We start from the raw sequence: 19,583 nt of genomic DNA on the forward strand, positions 1-19,583 counted from the left end.
TATCAGCTCAGAATATCATGTTTGTCTTGCCCATTGTGGCGCTATTAGAGTTAGAGTCATGTGGCTCCTCTTCCATTTTTTTATCACTTTGTGCAATAGGAGAATTGGTAAAAAAAAAAAAAAGGTGTAAGCAAATGTTCCTTACCAGTCTATCAAAAAGACATTCCTACTATGGTAGATTGGATGCAAATGTTTGGCATTTTGCGTTCCATGGGGTTGCAAACAGGTCTATTAATTGGGTCCCCCAAGCTATGAAAATATTGTGTACCACCTTCTGATCCATCTCCCATTTGTGTGAGCCCGTAGCCAACCTGCTCAACCTGTCTGCCTCACAATATTCCTTTCCCTGTAAGTGAATTGCTTAAATCTTTAGGTCTCTCTAGATCACCCATTTACAGATCTGTTGAGATAACTTTTGTGTGTGTGTTTTTGTGTGTGTGTGTGTGTGTGTGTGTGTGTGTGTGTGTGTGTGTGTGGTGGTGGGGGGGGGGGGGTTATTGCACCCCATCCTGTTTGTTGACGTAGAACACTGCAGTTGTGTTGTCTGTCTGAATTAGAACCGTCTTTCTGTGAATTAATTTCTGAAATGCTCTCATGGCTAACTAAACTGTCTTTAGTTCTAGCCAATTTATGTGTTGTACTGTGTCCTGATTGCTCCATATCCCTCTTATCTTTAAAGAGCCCTTATGAGCTCCCCATCCCACATGAGGCATCTGTTGTTATGGTCAATGTAGGAGTTGGTTGCAGAAATAGTTTTCCCCGAGTAAAGTTTTTCCTGTTGAACCACGCCATTTCACCCTGAACCTTCTGCCCGACAACCACTAGATCTTCCCAACTCCTCACCGCTTGACGCCATTGATTCTGAAGCCATGCTTGGATTGGTCTTATATGTGGGTCTCACTTGTGGAATTAACAGAACGCAAGATGTCATCTTTCCTAATGCTTTCCCCACCGTCCTCACTGTCAGAGCTTGCCCCTTCTGGTAATGGCGAGTTTCTTCCAACAGTGACTGAGTCCTTCTATCACTGGAGAATGCTTTTGTTTGAATTGAATTGAGTCTTGCTCTCAAAAACACCTTCTCTTGTTCTCGTTCTGTTGATGACTTCTCTGTGTTTAAGTAAAACTCTAGAATGTGTAGTGTTTTCATTACGTTTGAAATATCCTATTTGCATTTTTGATAAGAGTGTGCTTTCACCAACCTGTCATCTAGCTAAGAATACACATGCACACCTCTCTGCCTGAGGTGTGCTGCAACCACTGCTAAACTTTTTATGAACAGCCTTAGTGCTGATTTTATACCAAAATACCAAGACTTTAAATTTGTAGTGTTTGTTGTCGACTACAAACTTTAGATACTTTTCGTGTTTTGCATTCACTGGGATGTGCAAGTAAGTCTATAGTTGCTGTGTAAACCTCTTTTTGAAGTTGGGGAATAACTACCTGTAAGGTTGTCATTTTGAATTTTTGAGTCTTTATAAATCTGTCAATGAATCTGAGGTTTAGAGTTAGACGCAAAGAGCCACCCACTTTTGGAATTAGGAAGTATGTTGAATAATTTCCCTTGTTGATATATTGCTTTGGCACTTTTTCTATAGCTTACTTGTCTAACAACTCTAACTTCCTTTAGTAGGCGATTTATTTCCTCCTTCTAATTAATTATTTTCTTTTGCATTCTTGGTGGTGAAGTGTTAGTAGTTCCATGCAATATCCATGCTTTATTACATTAAGGACCCATTTGTCTGAAGTTATTTTCTGCCACTCCTGGAGAAAAAAATTAATTCTTCCACCCTCTGGTGAATTGTGATGTATTTTTGTTTTGATGATGTTGGAGTTTGTTGTCTTCATGATTGGTGCTGCAGCTCAGTCATTTATTTGCTGATATTGAACTTCCTCTTCTTTATTGACCTCTGGCTCTTGTTCTACCCCTAAATGTATTTCTTGATGTTTGTATTGCCAGCTTTGTTGCAAAGGCTGCTGATTGTGTGCTCCCCTGCAAGCCCTGAGGAGTACTCCCTGTCTGAAAGGTACCTCTTGAGGCGGGTTGTCTTGGTGGAAAGCAGCCCCTCCAAAACCTCTCTCGAAACTGCAATGCCCCCATAGATTTTGCAATCTCTTTGTCTCTTTTTAATTGGTTAAGGCAATTATCCACTTGATTTCCGAATAACTGCTGGCCATTGAAAGGAGGTGTTTATAATGTTTGCTTGCACTTCTGGTTTGAACCACGAAATTCATAACCACAAGTGTCTTCTTAATGTAACTCCCATCATGCGTTGGCGGCTAGATATATCTGCCTCATCTAATGCAGATTTTAAGTAGGTGTTTGCAATGTTCTTGCCACTGTCAACCAGATGTGCCACTTTCCGTTTATATTGTTTAGGGAGGTGCTTCATTAATTCTCATATCTCTTTCCAGTGTTGATTGGTGTGAATATTTAAAAGAGCATTTGAATTAGCAATGCACCACTGGTTTGCTGTACTGAATTCTATTCTCCCCAGGAGCTCCATCTTTTTGCTCTCTTTGTCTAGGGGTCGTCCTGTGGTTGAAGGAACATTTGCTCTTTTCCTTACTGTTGCCATGATTAAAGAGTCTGTTGGAATCGTTCCCTTTATATAAGGTGGATCCTTAGAGGAGAACTTACATTTTTTTATCAGCTCTGGGTACTAGTGGGTACACATGGCTCTTTAAATGCTTCCCTGCCCTGTCCAATAATCTAAGAAACCTAGTGTAGGTAGCAGTGTTTTAAGGAGACAGCACAACTGTAGTTTGTCTTCCTCCAGTTGGATGCTAAACTTGTCAGCTGCATTTTTTTATTACCAGATTGTACAGTCCTATGTCATCTGGTGGGGATGGTTATGATGGATAGGACTAGACTTCCTCTTCAGGGAATTCTCCTTTCAGGTCTTCCCTATAGTCTCCTTCCTCTGAAGGGTGAAAATAACCTTGGTCTTCCTCCTTCTCATAATATATCTCCTCTTCCTCTTCTTGATGCTCCAATGAGTGAGGGGGCGAATGTCTTCCATCTGCACCTCCTGTTCATGGAGTTATGTCGCCGTTTAAGTTTTCTGAGGTACTGTAAAGGGTTTGAGACTTTCTTCGATGTCCTTCTTCTTCTGGGTGAGCAGCCATTTAGGTCTCAAGCTTTCTCCTTTTAATCTCCATTTCAGACGTTCGTTCTTCAGGGCTTGTTGTGGAGTGCTTTCTTTTCGACGCTGAAGTTTCTTTTACAGTCTTCTCTGGCTGTATGCTTTGATGGCTCGTGTGTGTGTCTCGACGTTCTTGAAGGGGGATGCAGCGACTTTTGCCTTTCCTTCATTTGATGACCCATGCTTTTTTTTTTTTTTAGCTTTAATCTCCACTGGACACCCCTTTGATGGCTCAGTAGGATTCTCTTTCGTGGGTTTTGCCTGTGGACGGCAAGAGTTTTGATGCGGAGACCTGAGGTTCTCTTACTTCCTTGCGGCTCTTCTTCAGCACACCCTCTCCCATCTCCACAATAACTTGATCGCCTTCCAAAGTCTCACCATCAGTGCCCTCGGAAATGTTTTCGTCATCTTCCCTGAAAAGGCCCAGATCTCTTAAAGATGGTGGCAATTTTTTTACCCTACAGTGTATGGTGTTCCATTCTTTGTTCATATCTCACTCTCAGCGTTTTCGGCGCAAATACTGCACAGATGAGACAGTCCTCACTCTGGTGATAGACTGAAAGGCAATGATTGCACACTGGATGTTTGTCTTTCTTGGCGTATTTATGGTGTCACTTTTTACAAAATTGAAACAGAGTTTTTTCCATCATGCCATGCGGGGAGCCCCCTGTTTGGGCATTCTTGGCGATCCATCAGTAGAAAAAAACTGAAACTCTTCATACTCACTTCATGTGTTCCATGGTGTTTTTTCCTTTACATATCTCCTACTCTGTCGACTTTCTTCCTGATTTTCTAGTAATTCCTTAAAGTTCCTTGTTAAGCTGGAGACTTCGCCACAAAAAACATCCTGACCCAACAGCAGGAAAAAAGAATCTGAAGATGGCGAACTGGGGCAGAGACACCCGGAGGAAGTGTGACGATGTAACAACAAAACACCAAATGGTACTTCCAGCAACGCCCAACAACAAAACAAAGGTAGAGATACAAGATGGACAAAAAATGTTTAGGGGTTGAAATGGTAGGTAATCCGGTCCCAACCACTACATGGCGGAATAATGCACAGAATGTGAATCCAGAAAAGATTCACGCTGCAAAACATTAGCTAAACTTAACGATGCAGAATCTCCTCGCATCAGGTAATAATGCAGCCAGGTAAGCACACTTAGCAGACCTGCCACCGCAGGTATCAGATCACTGGAGCTGAATCAAAACTTAATTGCAAGTACCCTACAAAACACTAAAAGGCTATGACGAACAATAAGAATGCAATGTGCAAGATCAATATTAAAACACACAAATCATGGAAGATAAAGACCTGAGCTGGTGCATTCTGTTTTCCTTTTGAATTTCCACATCAGACTTTTTGTTTTGTACCATTGAGACTGGAAGAAACTATCCATTCATGATCAAACAACCAACAGGACAATGAGAACACACCAATAACACAGTGTCTTTACATAGCAAGGCAGATAACAATGAAAACAGCACAGGTTTGAGCAGAGATCCTTTACTCGAAATACACAGTGACCAAATAAGGAATTCAGAAGCACACCTGGGAATGATGACAGGGCTACTGGGAGACACCATTGTTGAGTGACTGGAGTTATGAGCAGTGACAAGAGTTTCCCAAGGTAGCACTGGGACGCCTTTACTCAAATGTCTTATCCAACACACACTCCCCCCTCTGGGTAAAATGTGTATTTACTTTGCAGATCAAGTGCTGCTATGGGAGCAAAGAGAGCACATCATCACTACAGCAAGCAGCCACCATAGCCTTGCTTCTAAGTCCCTTACCTGGTGGCAGCTGCAGTGTGTGCCCGGTTTTGGCACACCATCCAACGGGGTGGATATCTGGGCTGTCTGCATCAACCCAGAAATCAAAGAATGAGCTCCAGCCATCGAAGTGGATCTAAAAGAAAAGTTGGGCACTTTGTTTAGAAGGGGGCAACTTTGGAGAGTACAAGGTAGAAAAAGTACATCACGGTGCTAGAAGACTGTTCATTCTGAAGTGAGCATTACATAAATGACCAACAAAAGCCTCATTTATATTATTTACACACAAAAAATTGAAGAACTCTAAACAGATATATGGCAGAATCCACAGCACAAATATTCCATACAATAATAGATGTAGCTAAAAACGAAGGGACAAAATTTCCAGCCAGAAACAGTAAGGATGGAAAGTCTTCCCTGAAAGCACTTACTTTTTAACTTCTGTCATTGCAATCATAAGCTTTGAATAGTCTAAGGGCCTGATTTAGATCTCTGCGGATGGAATAATCTCTCACAAACGTGATGGATCTCCCGTCCATAGTATTACGATCTCCATAGTTGATAATGGGATCACAATATGGCAAACTGCATATTTCTCTTTGATGCAAGCTAAAAAGAAATGTGTACTCTCATATGCTGTCCTGATAAATGACAGTTTGCTATATGATTTACAACTAGGCTCATCGTCTACTAAAGTGTGGCCCACTAGCCCTCCCTTTACTGCAAAAACAAATCCATGCCCTTAAATGAACATTTACAACCTGTATTGTGAGGAGAATTGCAGGAACAATTCAGTGCTGATAATTACATTTCTATGTAGACTAACATTCAAGCTCTTCTAATATCTAGAGTTCTTTTTCAATTAATATCCAACTAATGACTTCAGTACAGTAAACTACATCTGTACATTACCAACATTAAACCTACTGGACCACTGGATTCCAGTCTCTCAAAGATGGTTAAAAAACTGTCATTTTTGCAGCTCATCAGTGGGTCGGAGGTGATATCCATTCAAAAGGATCAAATTCTCAAAATCCAAAATGTTGAGATTATGAACTTCCACCTGACATGTTCAAAAACCTTAGATAGCTGCATCAGCATACAGAGATGGTTTTTGATGACGACAAAGGCAGGGAAACAGGCTAACAACAGAAGTTCGAGGAAAAATGCCCTCAGTTTAGATAAGAGCAGTTGTACGTTCGTTACTTTGTGTGTGGACTAAAACAGTCTAAAATACAGTAACGCCACTCAAAGCCCCATGGCGTCACAGCCGAATAAATCATGTCAACCTATGCACTTATAGTGTGCTATGAAGCCCTACAGCATGATTATCAATTACAACTATATAAAGTGCTTGGAATCTTACAATTCACATCCTTTCAGTCCTCGCCTCCTAGAAAAGAGCTAACGCACACCTACAACATCTTTTGAAGCTCACATCACACATGCCTGCATGCCCACAACCAAGTCACTGAGTCAGATCACTTCAGAAAAGTAATTTGAATCTCAGAACACAGCTACTTTACAGTTTAGGACTCTCACTTCACAGCCATGAAGTGTCCTCAGACCAGGGTACAGAGGAAAAGCGCAACAGTATAAAGTGCTATGAATCACACAAGGCACACAGATGTATTTTACCATCAGCAAAGATATTCACAGAGAGCCTACTAGCACATCCATGCAGAGCCCTTCACCAACACAAGGGGATAAAGCACACATATAGAAAGAATTTCTTCACTGCCATCTGATAAGATAGAGAGCAACAGTTCATCAGCATAAAGGTCTTGAAATCCCACACTGAACAGCCTTCCAAGCATTCCTAGTCAAGCAAGTGAGAAAATGCACACTTGTATACAGTACTTTGCATCTCACACTGCAAAGCCATGCAGAGGTAAAACATATTTAAACACAGTGCCCAATATTAATATACGGTTTCCTTATTACAGCCTTCTGACTGGAGCTTTATTTGTACTGTTGACTTCTTTATTTACTTGTAGTTTTCTTTAAATTGAACCAGATCCCCAGGGGATGTAAGAGCCAGCTACAAAGGTCAATAGGCAAGACCTTCTTAAATACAGCAGAAAAGAGGGAGTATACAAAGAAAAGTCTCCTATTTACGTTGCACAGCTCGAGAGGCTCTTGAAGTGTTGCTACAGTGAGCCTGGATATTCCTTGCAAGCCAAACTCACCCTCTGATGGTAGGTAATCCTTACCTTGAGGCGATGGTCCTCTTTATCCGCAATGGATGCCACCCTTATTAACATTGGATTCCTCTTATCCACCACCTCCAACTTCATATTCACCAGGAAGCCATGAGGCGGGCGCTGAATGGGATATAAACAAACAGCACTGTTTCAAAAGCAGAATCAGCTTCCAGAATAGGAACAGGTATTACACTCATCTTTAGGGTAAAAGGTTGCTTTTACATACATTATTTCTTTCTCACTTAGCTAAAAGTCATAAAATATTTAAAGAAAAAATGAATATAGTTATTGTGGAAGAGTGAAGGTGTTATCAATTTCTAATTGCATTTGCTCAAATATCAATGCCATTTTCTGCTAAAAAGATATAGGACTAAACGGACGGTGAAGTAAGAAATTGAAAGACAGAGTGCCTTTGAACATGTAAATCTGGATCAACCCCACTGAAGCTCTTGAGTTCACTGGATGTCACCATAGGCCAAAGAAGGTTAGTTGGGGTCACTACTGTGATTTATATTAATCTTAATCGACTTCCTAAACACTTAGGAAGTAAGTAATGAACCACGGAAAAGGAATTAATTAGAAAGAATACATGTGCTAGTAGTTGCCTCACGAAGGACATACTCTCTGTTCCTGTACTCATCACTGGCTGTCTGCAACCACCTAGACTCTGCTTGCGCTTGTCATCATTGCCTGTCACTCACATGTCACAGTTTGTAGCGCCCTCAGCACAGACTTAACTTCCACCCATTCACTATCTTTTTGCGACAACCAGGTCATTTACTGCCTATGCCTACCAGAGATGGCTGGTATTCGTGGGCATAAGCGGCGGTGCCCTGCCAACTATGAGGTGAAAGGAGAAGGAGAATTGCAGGAGCAGTCCAGCCCTGCTGCCAGCATCGGAGCATGATACTGAAAATCATGCCATTTTGGGATGAGGCGTAAAAGTGCACATGTGCCGGGATGGGCAACATAATAGTGACCCTTGAGGATCAAGCTAGGTTAATTGCGTCATCAGTGGGGCGTGGTTCTATTTTAGCACCTCAGTAATCTTCTGGACTAGGGGGCTGAGTTATGTGGCCCAAGGCAGTGTCAGGACATACTTCTTTAATTAAGAGAATAGGGTGGTTCAGGGAAACCTTTGGCTTTGTGGCAACACCCACTTTACGTTTTTCTTTCCGACTGCCTGGAGGGCCTCGGTGGAGTCTGGCAGGCGGCACCAACGTACAAAGCCAGTTCTGGTTTGGTTTGTGGACTATGTACTGGTTTTTAAAGATCTGTAGGTTTAGTGTGCTGCGAGGACCGTTTTACCTTGCTCTTTCATATGAACCTGGGCTGGTAAATAAAAGAAGCAATGTCTCTGCCTTGGCTGAACTTTAGAAGCTGCAGCCTTGCTAAATGGAGCAGCCCACTTGCTGCATTGTCAGATGTGGTGCTGCAAGAGGGCCTTCCTGCTCTTCGTGTTAATATCTGTGCTGCTCAGGCTTGCGCTGTTTCGTTGCTTGTTTTTATTTCGCCAAATCCCTCCACTGCCCCAGTCTGAGTGAGGCCCATCCATGGGAGAAAGTCCCCTGGGCCACACCACTGCTTTGCTGGCCAGTGACTCTTAAGTGTCACGGCACACAAGTACATTATTCAGGTAAGATACTTAGCAGTAATGTTTTACTCGCACTGAACAAGAGGGAGACAGCAATAGGCTGTAGCTAAATACCTCCTCTTCTGTATAGGATCACAGGTTTTATGTAGTATGCAGTTGGAAGAAAGGAAGTGGGTTTAGGGAGGGCGAGATGCAACATATTGCTGGTTGCTGGTAAAGGACTACAGTGTCTATAGAAGAGCAAGCAGGAGCAAAGAGGAATGAAACACGCACAAATAGAAAAGGGAACAAAGGAAATAATATTGACTGGATAGCTGGATTGATTAGTGGATGGGTGGAAGAATGAGTAGATAGTTGGATGAGTGTGTGAAACGGTGAGTGAGTGGACTGGTGCATGGACTGGACTGGTGAAAGGATGACATATTACCTTGGTAGATGGATGCATAAGCAGGTGAAACAATGTCAGAGTAAAGGGATGGTTGAGTGAGTGAATGGTTGCAGAGTAAAGGAATTAATATGTGGATGGACAAGGGAAAATATGGCATTGTAGAGGGATGGATGAGCGGGTAAATGGATGGACAAAAATATGAATGGCAGAACGGATGGCTGGCAGAGTAGGTGGAAGGATCGATGGGTGGCAGAATGGATACATAGAGTGTGGAAAGTCTGAACAATGGATGAAAGAATTAATGGATGACAGACAGTAAATGGGAAATAGTAGATTGAAGGAAGACAGGATGAATGGATAGATGCTTTGATGGAAGATACAGTGGCACTTTTCTAGGGAGGACTGAATTCAGTTGCCTGGTGCCATCAAAGTTTTAATTGAAAGTATGGGTATTTTAGTTTTCTGGCTACTCTCTGCTGCAGAAGCAATACGTATTGCCTATATTTCACAGTTAACATTCTCTGAAAATTATCTTAGTGGATTAATACTGCTGCTGAAAAGCACTCTCTTTAATCCTCAGTTTACAGACCTGCTGCTTCCTTGCATGCTCTCTCACTTCTATGGCCCGACCCCTCCATCTTTGACAATTTTGTGCCTTTATTGTCTCCCCTGACTTCTCAACCTACCTTGTCTTTTACCTCCTTTCTTAGCCTCCATTCTTCTATACATGTTGGTGCTTATCTTCCATGACTCATCCCTCACATCTTGTCTTTTGACTCCCCCTCCTTGTCCTGTCACACCATTTCTTGTCATAGTCTTTTTTATCACCGGTCTACCTTCTAAGTCTCCTCTTTTCCGGCCATCCCCTTATCATGGGGTTGGGTTTTGACAGCACATTTGTTAAGGAGACTTGCTGCTAACAATATACATAGTGCGGGTTTTTACTTCACTCATTTTAATTATCTGCTTTCTTTGATCAGCCACTTTCATCCTTTGCCCAGACTTTCTCAATCACGACATCTCAGCCTAGTGGAATACTTATCTCATGCCTAATGCTGTTGGGATGTATCCTTCCACCTCTACACAAATGCTCATACTAACCTGACTGAGGGGCTACTTTACAACTATTGTCCTCTATGTCTGCTTCTGCTACTCCTTCCTGTGTGCTTTACTTTTATAAGCTATTATTGACAATATTAGCACATTAAACCCACACCTCTGGGAATTGCCATTGCTTGCCTCCAAAACATTTATCCACTCTATTTGTTCAACTTCCTTCCATGCCTCTTCTATTTTTTTACCCTTTTCTTATCTCCACTGTCCTGTTTGAGCTCCTCCATCTTCGTTTTCTCTCCCCATTGTTTGTCTGATCTCTTTCTTCCTCACTTTCCCTCACTGTTCTTCCATGCACAGTACTTCCATTCATTCTATCTCTCTGCTTTCTTTATGTCTTCTAATCCTTATATCCAGGCTACCGTATAAGTCTTCGTGCTCTGTCCTCATTTCCTCTCTTCGGTCCTCTTCTTCCCTTTCCCATCCTTGACTACTCTCTACCTCCATTTTCTCTCTCACTCCTTTACAAGGTGATTGATTTAAAGAGGTAGAGAATCCTGTATATGTGGATGTGTGCTTGGTTAGGGTACTAGGGCTTTAAAAAAAAAAAAAAAAAAAAACAGACCTTTTAGTACTTTGACTTTCAAACTTGCTTGCTTCTAATAAGGTTTCCTGAAAACTTACACTTTAAAATGCACTATTTGACCGCATCAGTTTAAAAATGTTATTGCGGGGGGAACTTCTCCACACGTTGGATGACTCCATGTAACTGGGACTCCACTTTTCCATTCCTGTACTGTGCCTCTAGGTAGCTTTGTTATCAGGAATATTGGCTCAACTGGCTCTATTACAATGAACCAAGACGACAACTTCCAGAATGTAATGATATGTAAAAACCATCCCAGAATGGAAAAGTGGTGTCCTGGCAACATGAAGCCATCTTGTTTCATTTCAGGCTTGCTTGCTTGAGCATTTAACTCAGATCTCAACTTTGTGCCCCTCCATTATCAATATCCACCAGCCACCATTTCTGCCTACTAAGTTACTGGTTGCCTGTATCGTCCCTGTGTCCCTTGGCCCATCTAGTTGTTGGCTAAGTCCACCTGAGCTTGTATCGCTCAACTGTGCTCATTCCATCACTGCCTGTCCAAATGTTACCACCTCACTGCCACCTAATGTCAACTTGTTTGTAGTCTATCCATCAGTGCTTGCCTGTCTCCACCACCTCACAGCACGCCTGTGCCTAACCTCTCAGTATCTGCTCTCGTCACTGCCTGTGTTAAATGCCACTGTCTAAGTACTACTTTCTTCTTCATGCCTGTGCCTATTCCATCAGCAACAACTTATACCCACTAACTCACTGTTGACCTATACTCATCTCCTCAGTCTCTGCCCTCTTTGTAACAGTTTGCCTGTACCCGACACATCTCTACCCTCCTCATCTTTAATATTAATAATTGTGTCTACGTGTAATTCCTATTCTATGATGTATGTCACTGCCTACATGTGCCCACCCACTCAGAAACTATGGCCATGCTGTCAGTGCCAGTGCCACTCCATTTACTGTGCTGGCTTTACATTTTTCAGGTTGCTATTCAAATATTGGGATACAGCAGCAGATGAAACAATCTTTAGGTATGTGACACAAAATAACCCTAAAAGCGAAGCTCACCAGTTTAAAGGCTCTTGCTGGGGCAGCCTGAGCACTAGTTTCCTCCAAATACTTCTCCCATGAGAAGTTCTTGGGATCTTTGTATTCTGTGAAAAGTTAAAAAAAAATATATCTATGGATGAAGAAACAGGTTATCAAATCTACATTGAAAACAAGCATGATGGACGATTGTGAGTCACCAGCTAAGGAACCCAACGCTGAACTCTGACCCTCTAAGCCTCAAACAGGTCATTGTCAGATAAGCGCTTCACTTGGCAAAAAAACTGGGAAATAAGGCAAGGTATGAGACTAAGAGCAGAAATACATTTTGTAGTTTCAATCTCTGTAGGAAGTTGGCTCTATATGTGCTATTTCAAAGTAAGGAATAGCATGCACAGAGTCCAAGGGTTCCCCTTAGAGGTAAAATAGTGGTAAAAAGAGATAATACTAATGCTCTATTTTGTGGTAGTGTGGTCGAGCAGTAGGCTTATCCAAGGAGTAGTGTTAAGCATTTGTTGTACATACACATAGACAATAAATGAGCCAATAGGTTTTGTTATAGAAAAATATCTTTTCTTAGTTTATTTTAAGAACCACAGGTTCAAATTTAACATGTAATATCTTGTTTGAAAGGTATTGCAGGTAAGTACATTAGGAACTTTGAATCATTTCAATTGCATGTATACTTTTCAAGTTATTCACAAATAGCTATTTCAAAAGTGGACACTTACTGAAATTTTCACAGTTCCTGGGGGAGGTAAGTTTTTGTTAGTTTTACCAGGTAAGTACGACACTTACAGGGTTCAGTTCTTGGTCCAAGGTAGCCCACCGTTGGGGGTTCAGAGCAACCCCAAAGTTACCACACCAGCAGCTCAGGGCCGGTCAGGTGCAGAGTTCAAAGTGGTGCCCAAAACGCATAGGCTATAATGGAGAGAAGGGGGTGCCCCGGTTCCAGTCTGCCAGCAGGTAAGTACCCGCGTCTTCGGAGGGCAGACCAGGGGGGTTTTGTAGGGCACCGGGGGGGACACAAGCCCACACAGAAATTTCACCCTCAGCGGCGCGGGGGCGGCCGGGTGCAGTGTTAGAACAAGCGTCGGGTTCGCAATGGAAGTCAATGAGAGATCAAGGGATCTCTTCAGCGCTGCAGGCAGGCAAGGGGGGGCTTCCTCGGGGAAGCCTCCACTTGGGCAAGGGAGAGGGACTCCTGGGGGTCACTTCTGCAGTGAAAGTCCGGTCCTTCAGGTCCTGGGGGCTGCGGGTGCAGGGTCTTTTCCAGGCGTCGGGACTTAGGTTTCAGAGAGTCGCGGTTAGGGGAAGCCTCGGGATTCCCTCTGCAGGCGGCGCTGTGGAGGCTCAGGGGGGACAGGTTTTGGTACACAGTCGTAGAGTAGTCCGGGGGTCCTCCCTGAGGTGTTGGTTCTCCACCAGCCGAGTCGGGGTCGCCGGGTGCAGTGTTGCAAGTCTCACGCTTCTTGCGGGGAGATTGCAGGGGTCTTTAAAGCTGCTCCTTTGGATAAAGTTGCAGTCTTTTTGGAGCAGGTCCGCTGTCCTCAGGAGTTTCTTGTCGTCGTCGAAGCAGGGCAGTCCTCAGAGGATTCAGAGGTCGCTGGTCCCTTTGGAAGGCGTCGCTGGAGCAGAGTTCTTTGGAAGGCAGGAGACAGGCCGGTGAGTTTCTGGAGCCAAGGCAGTTGTTGTCTTCTGGTCTTCCTCTGCAGGGGTTTTCAGCTAGGCAGTCCTTCTTGTTGTTGCAGGAATCTAATTTTCTAGGGTTCAGGGTAGCCCTTAAATACTAAATTTAAGGGCGTGTTTAGGTCTGGGGGGTTAGTAGCCAATGGCTACTAGCCCTGAGGGTGGGTACACCCTCTTTGTGCCTCCTCCCAAGGGGAGGGGGTCACAATCCTAACCCTATTGGGGGAATCCTCCATCTGCAAGATGGAGGATTTCTAAAAGTTAGAGTCACCTCAGCTCAGGACACCTTAGGGGCGGTCCTGACTGGCCAGTGACTCCTCCTTGTTATTCTCATTATTTTCTCCGGCCTTGCCGCCAAAAGTGGGGGCCGGGGCCGGAGGGGGCGGGCAACTCCACTAGCTGGAGTGTCCTGCGGTGCTGTGACAAAGGGGTGAGCCTTTGAGGCTCACCGCCAGGTGTTACAGCTCCTGCCTGGGGGAGGTGTTAGCATCTCCACCCAGTGCAGGCTTTGTTACTGGCCTCAGAGTGACAAAGGCACTCTCCCCATGGGGCCAGCAACATGTCTCTAGTGTGGCAGGCTGCTGGAACTAGTCAGCCTACACAGACAGTCGGTTAAGTTTCAGGGGGCACCTCTAAGGTGCCCTCTGGGGTGTATTTTGCAATAAAATGTACACTGGCATCAGTGTGCATTTATTGTGCTGAGAAGTTTGATACCAAACTTCCCAGTTTTCAGTGTAGCCATTATGGTGCTGTGGAGTTCGTGTTTGACAAACTCCCAGACCATATACTCTTATGGCTACCCTGCACTTACAATGTCTAAGGTTTTGTTTAGACACTGTAGGGGTACCATGCTCATGCACTGGTACCCTCACCGATGGTATAGTGCACCCTGCCTTAGGGCTGTAAGGCCTGCTAGAGGGGTGACTGACCTATACTTGCATAGGCAGTGAGAGGCTGGCATGGCACCCTGAGGGGAGTGCCATGTCGACTTACTCGTTTTGTTCTCACTAGCACACACAAGCTGGCAAGCAGGGTGTCTGTGCTGAGTGAGAGGTCTCCAGGGTGGCGTAAGACATGCTGCAGCCCTTAGAGACCTTCCTTGGCATCAGGGCCCTTGGTACTAGAAGTACCAGTTACAAGGGACTTATCTGGATGCCAGGGTCTGCCAATTGTGGATACAAAAGTACAGGTTAGGGAAAGAACACTGGTGCTGGGGCCTGGTTAGCAGGCCTCAGCACACTTTCAATTGTAAACATAGCATCAGCAAAGGCAAAAAGTCAGGGGGCAACCAGGCCAAGGAGGCATTTCCTTACAATCTCCCTAAGAACTAGGACTGAATAAAGAAGCCCCAGGCCTTGCTCATGTCAGGGTTAGTATATGGTACAGTATGCCTTTAAACCAACACAGTCTGTTTTGTTTTTCAAAACAAGAGTGCCTCCAATCTAGAACAAATATCAAGCAGAAGAAATTAATTACTTACCTGTAACTTTAGTTCTCCAGCAATGGTATCTTTCATTGATTCAACTGCTTGAATCTTTCCTAGTATTCTGGAAAGGAATACTCAGGACTTTCTGAAAGGGCAATGACCAGCTTTAAAGTGGATATAAGTCCAACAATAGTGTTAATTTGCTAGCACATCACATCCACCTTATCTGAAACACCCAAACTTCAGCCAATAAGTTGGAAGGGCTGCACTCTCTACTTCCTTGGGAGGCCACCATAAATCAAAAAGGTGGCTGTGTTTCAGATCCAACGGGGTAGCGCTGCAAGCAGTGCTGCCCTCCGGATAATGGTCATTCCACCAGCCTTTCCCTGGCGGTTGGCACTTGGCATGGGCAGTGCAGGGGACCCCAAGCACAGCCCAGTCAGGCATTTCACTTCTCAAATTACAGGCTGTGAAATGTGTGACGGGTGCTGCTACACCCTCCGCATTGCCACATTGCCAAATGGAGCCGGCGTCAATGTTCAGGCCCTGTTTCCAGCTGGGCCGGCGGGCGGAAACACTGTTTTCTTGCCACTGATTGACAGATTACCCTTAAACTTTCCAGGAAGGAGCCAAGGTGGATGATTCTTATCTTATCTTTTACCGTTCCACACCCTCAGATGAGAAGTGTGAAGAATTATTGGTAAAAGTGGGCAGTGAACGAACTTGGGACATTTTAGATGGTACTCCACAGAGCGGGGGGTGGAGGGCAGTGAGGAATCTGCAGCTAGACATAGTATCACTCAGAAAGAGCATTACCGGAATGGCCTCACAAAAAGGGTTTTTGCAGAAACTCTGATGTGCAAAATTGTTAACACTGCACATTCTCGATGGTGGGGAAAAGATCTAGTCAGGACTCTCCTCACCAGTCGAAGATGCCCTGCATCACCCCAGGATGTATGCACTATTTGTGATTTTCCAGGCAACATCTGCACAGTTTACCTGCAACTGCATTCAGAGACACCACCAGATGGTTGGAAACCAGAAAGTTGTCTAGCACTCCAGTCACCTCCACAGAATCAAAGCCTCTTTCTTGGTACATGGTTCAGGATCTCACATCACACTGTTCACTGCAGTACCACATGGTGTGGCAGTGGTGCTGCCTGTGAGAACCTGTCCTTAAGGTGAGCAGGAAAGCCTTCACAGCCACACAAATGTCTTGGAAATCCATAAGGTTGATGTGGAGCCAGCCCTCCACTAGAGACTAGAGGCACCTGACCTCCACCTTCCACAGGTGAAAATCTGGCCTCTGAACAGAGTAGCGATGCATCCATCACCACTGTCAGCTCTGAATAGTGTCAGAAAGGCAGCCTTGATTAAGGACTTTAGTTTCCACTGTAGGACACGCAAGTGACGCTTGACATGGCTGACAAGGAGGATGTATGAGTATAAGAGCCTGCAAAGCCTCAGAGCCTCCTTCCCAGTCGATCCAAGATCAAGCCTAAAACAACAAGATTAAAGCTTGAGTGTCCCAGCTAGTTGTGGCGAAGCAAAAGCCTAGCACTACAATGTGTAGAGGAATGCCACTATTATGGAAACAAGTGGGACTTCAGCTTGTTTATAGTAAACTCTAAAAATGTTAGGCATTCCACCGTCTATCAGTTGACGTACACAACTGACTGCGATAAGCCTGGCTTCAGCAGCCATTCATCAAGCTACAGAAATGTAGGACACCCAGAGCTCTGAAAACGTGCAGCAATTACTACCATCACTTTCCTGAAATGTGGTGAGGCCAAAGAGGAACAAAGTAAACTGAGAATGCTCCTGGACCATCTTGATCTGCAGTTAATGCCTGTGGGTCTGCAAAATGAGTATATGAAAATAAGCATCCTGCAAGTCCAAGGACGACATCCAGTCTCCCGATCCAGGGGAGAGAGCTCCTGAGCTAATGTAAACATTTTCAATTTGTTCTTCACAGGAAGGCGCTCAGGGTGTCAGAGGTCTAAAACAGGCCTGAAGCCTTTGTCCTCTTTCAGGAAGAGGAAGTGGCAGGAATAACTCCCCTCTCCTTTCTCCAAGTCTGGTAACCTCTCAGTGGCACCCAAGGAGAGCAACCAGTGTAGTTCATGCAGCAAGATGGACAGATGCCCTTCTGCAAAGCCTTTCTGAACAATTTGCATGATCAATCTGTCAGACATGATGGATCACCAACACAGGAAGATGTGCTGATTCCTGCCCTTGACTGGTTGGACATGCACCACTGAGGGCAAACTAAAGTGTTTGTTGGCTAATGTAGTAGGGAAAGAGGAGTGTGGGGACTGGTGCCCCTGATGGCCTGCACGTAGTGTGCTGGTTCCACATCTATGGCTCTGAAAATTGTGGGCCGACTGCTGCATTACTGGCTGGGAAGGCTGTCTCAGCCTATAGGCCAGCTCCCTGAAATGCCATAGAATGACCTCTGAATTTTTGGAACAGTTAAGGAAATTGCTTTGTGCAGATCAACAGCTCCAAGGAACGTGATGTAGCACTGTTAGCTTTAAAACGTTTCAAAGCAGATTATGCCTTCTCACCAAAGAGGCAAGTCCCGCCAAAGGGCAGATCTATCAGAGGCGCCTGGAATCACCAGAGAATCAAGGATCTCAACTAAGCATATCCGCAAAGGACAACACTAGTGTAGGAAGTTGGCTCTGTATGTGCTATTTCAAAGTAAGGAATAGCATGCACAGAGTCCAAGGGTTCCCCTTAGAGGTAAAATAGTGGTAAAAATAGATAATACTAATGCTCTATTTTGTGGTAGTGTGGTCGAGCAGTAGGCTTATCCAAGGAGTAGTGTTAAGCATTTGTTGTACATACACATAGACAATAAATGAGGTACACACACTCAGAGACAAATCCAGCCAATAGGTTTTTGTATAGAAAAATATCTTTTCTTAGTTTATTTTAAGAACCACAGGTTCAAATTCTACATGTAATATCTCATTCGAAAGGTATTGCAGGTAAGTACTTTAGGAACTTTAAATCATAAAAATTGCATGTATACTTTTCAAGTTATTGACAAATAGCTGTTTTAAAAGTGGACACTTAGTGCAATTTTCACAGTTCCCGGGGGAGGTAAGTTTTTGTTAGTTTTACCAGGTAAGTAGGACACTTACAGGGTTCAGTTCTTGGTCCAAGGTAGCCCACCGTTGGGGGTTCAGAGCAGCCCCAAAGTCACCACACCAGCAGCTCAGGGCCGGTCAGGTGCAGAGTTCAAAGTGGTGCCCAAAACACATAGGCTAGAATGGAGAGAAGGGGGTGCCCCGGTTCCGGTCTGCTTGCAGGTAAGTACCCGCGTCTTTGGAGGGCAGACCAGGGGGGTTTTGTAGGGCACCGGGGGGGACACAAGTCCACACAGAAATTTCACCCTCAGCAGCGCGGGGCGGCCGGGTGCAGTGTAGAAACAGGCGTCGGGTTCGCAATGTTAGTCTATGAGAGATCTCGGGATCTCTTCAGCGCTGCAGGCAGGCAAGGGGGGGGTTCCTCGGGGAAACCTCCACTTGGGCAAGGGAGAGGGACTCCTGGGGGTCACTTCTCCAGTGAAAGTCCGGTCCTTCAGGTCCTGGGGGCTGCGGGTGCAGGGTCTCTCCCAGGCATCGGGACTTTGGATTCAAAGAGTCGCGGTCAGGGGAAGCCTCGAGATTCCCTCTGCAGGCGGCGCTGTGGGGGCTCAGGGGGGACAGGTTTTGGTACTCACAGTATCAGAGTAGTCCTGGGTGTTGGATCTCCACCAGCCGAGTCGGGGTCGCCGGGTGCAGTGTTGCAAGTCTCACGCTTCTTGCGGGGAGCTTGCAGGGTTCTTTCAAGGCTGCTGGAAACAAAGTTGCAGCCTTTCTTGGAGCAGGTCCGCTGTCCTCGGGAGTTTCTTGTCTTTTCGAAGCAGGGGCAGTCCTCAGAGGATGTCGAGGTCGCTGGTCCCTTTGGAAGGCGTCGCTGGAGCAGGATCTTTGGAAGGCAGGAGACAGGCCGGTGAGTTTCTGGAGCCAAGGCAGTTGTCGTCTTCTGGTCTTCCTCTGCAGGGGTTTTCAGCTAGGCAGTCCTTCTTCTTGTAGTTGCAGGAATCTAATTTTCTAGGGTTCAGGGTAGCCCTTAAATACTAAATTTAAGGGCGTGTTTAGGTCTGGGGGGTTAGTAGCCAATGGCTACTAGCCCTGAGGGTGGGTACACCCTCTTTGTGCCTCCTCCCAAGGGGAGGGGGTCACAATCCTAACCCTATTGGGGGAATCCTCCATCTGCAAGATGGAGGATTTCTAAAAGTTAGAGTCACTTCAGCTCAGGACACCTTAGGGGCTGTCCTGACTGGCCAGTGACTCCTCCTTGTTGCTTTCTTTGTTCCCTCCAGCCTTGCCGCCAAAAGTGGGGGCCGTGGCCGGAGGGGGCGGGCAACTCCACTAAGCTGGAGTGCCCTGCTGGGCTGTGACAAAGGGGGGAAGCCTTTGAGGCTCACCGCCAGGTGTCACAGTTCCTGCCTGGGGGAGGTGTTAGCATCTCCACCCAGTGCAGGCTTTGTTACTGGCCTCAGAGTGACAAAGGCACTCTCCCCATGGGGCCAGCAACATGTCTCTGGTGTGGCAGGCTGCTGGAACTAGTCAGCCTACACAGACAGTCGGTTAAGTTTCAGGGGGCACC

At 45.1% G+C, this 19,583-nt stretch overlaps 1 protein-coding gene across 6 annotated transcripts in view; it reads right to left on the bottom strand.

Moving 5' to 3' along the window:
• L3MBTL3 (L3MBTL histone methyl-lysine binding protein 3) overlaps positions 1-19,583 on the bottom strand; it is a 558,444-nt gene that overhangs the window by 122,083 nt on the left and 416,778 nt on the right. For all 6 annotated transcript variants that reach the window (XM_069224176.1, XM_069224178.1, XM_069224181.1 and 3 more), the window contains 3 exons: positions 11,828-11,913; positions 7,130-7,240; positions 4,938-5,052 (listed from right to left, as the gene is read on the bottom strand). In XM_069224176.1, the coding sequence (XP_069080277.1) occupies positions 4,938-5,052; positions 7,130-7,240; positions 11,828-11,913 (312 nt within the window). The remainder of the gene's footprint in view (positions 1-4,937; positions 5,053-7,129; positions 7,241-11,827; positions 11,914-19,583) is intronic.

This window comes from Pleurodeles waltl, chromosome 3_1 (assembly GCF_031143425.1).
Source record: "Pleurodeles waltl isolate 20211129_DDA chromosome 3_1, aPleWal1.hap1.20221129, whole genome shotgun sequence".
In the NCBI taxonomy this organism is placed as follows: Eukaryota; Metazoa; Chordata; class Amphibia; order Caudata; family Salamandridae; genus Pleurodeles; species Pleurodeles waltl.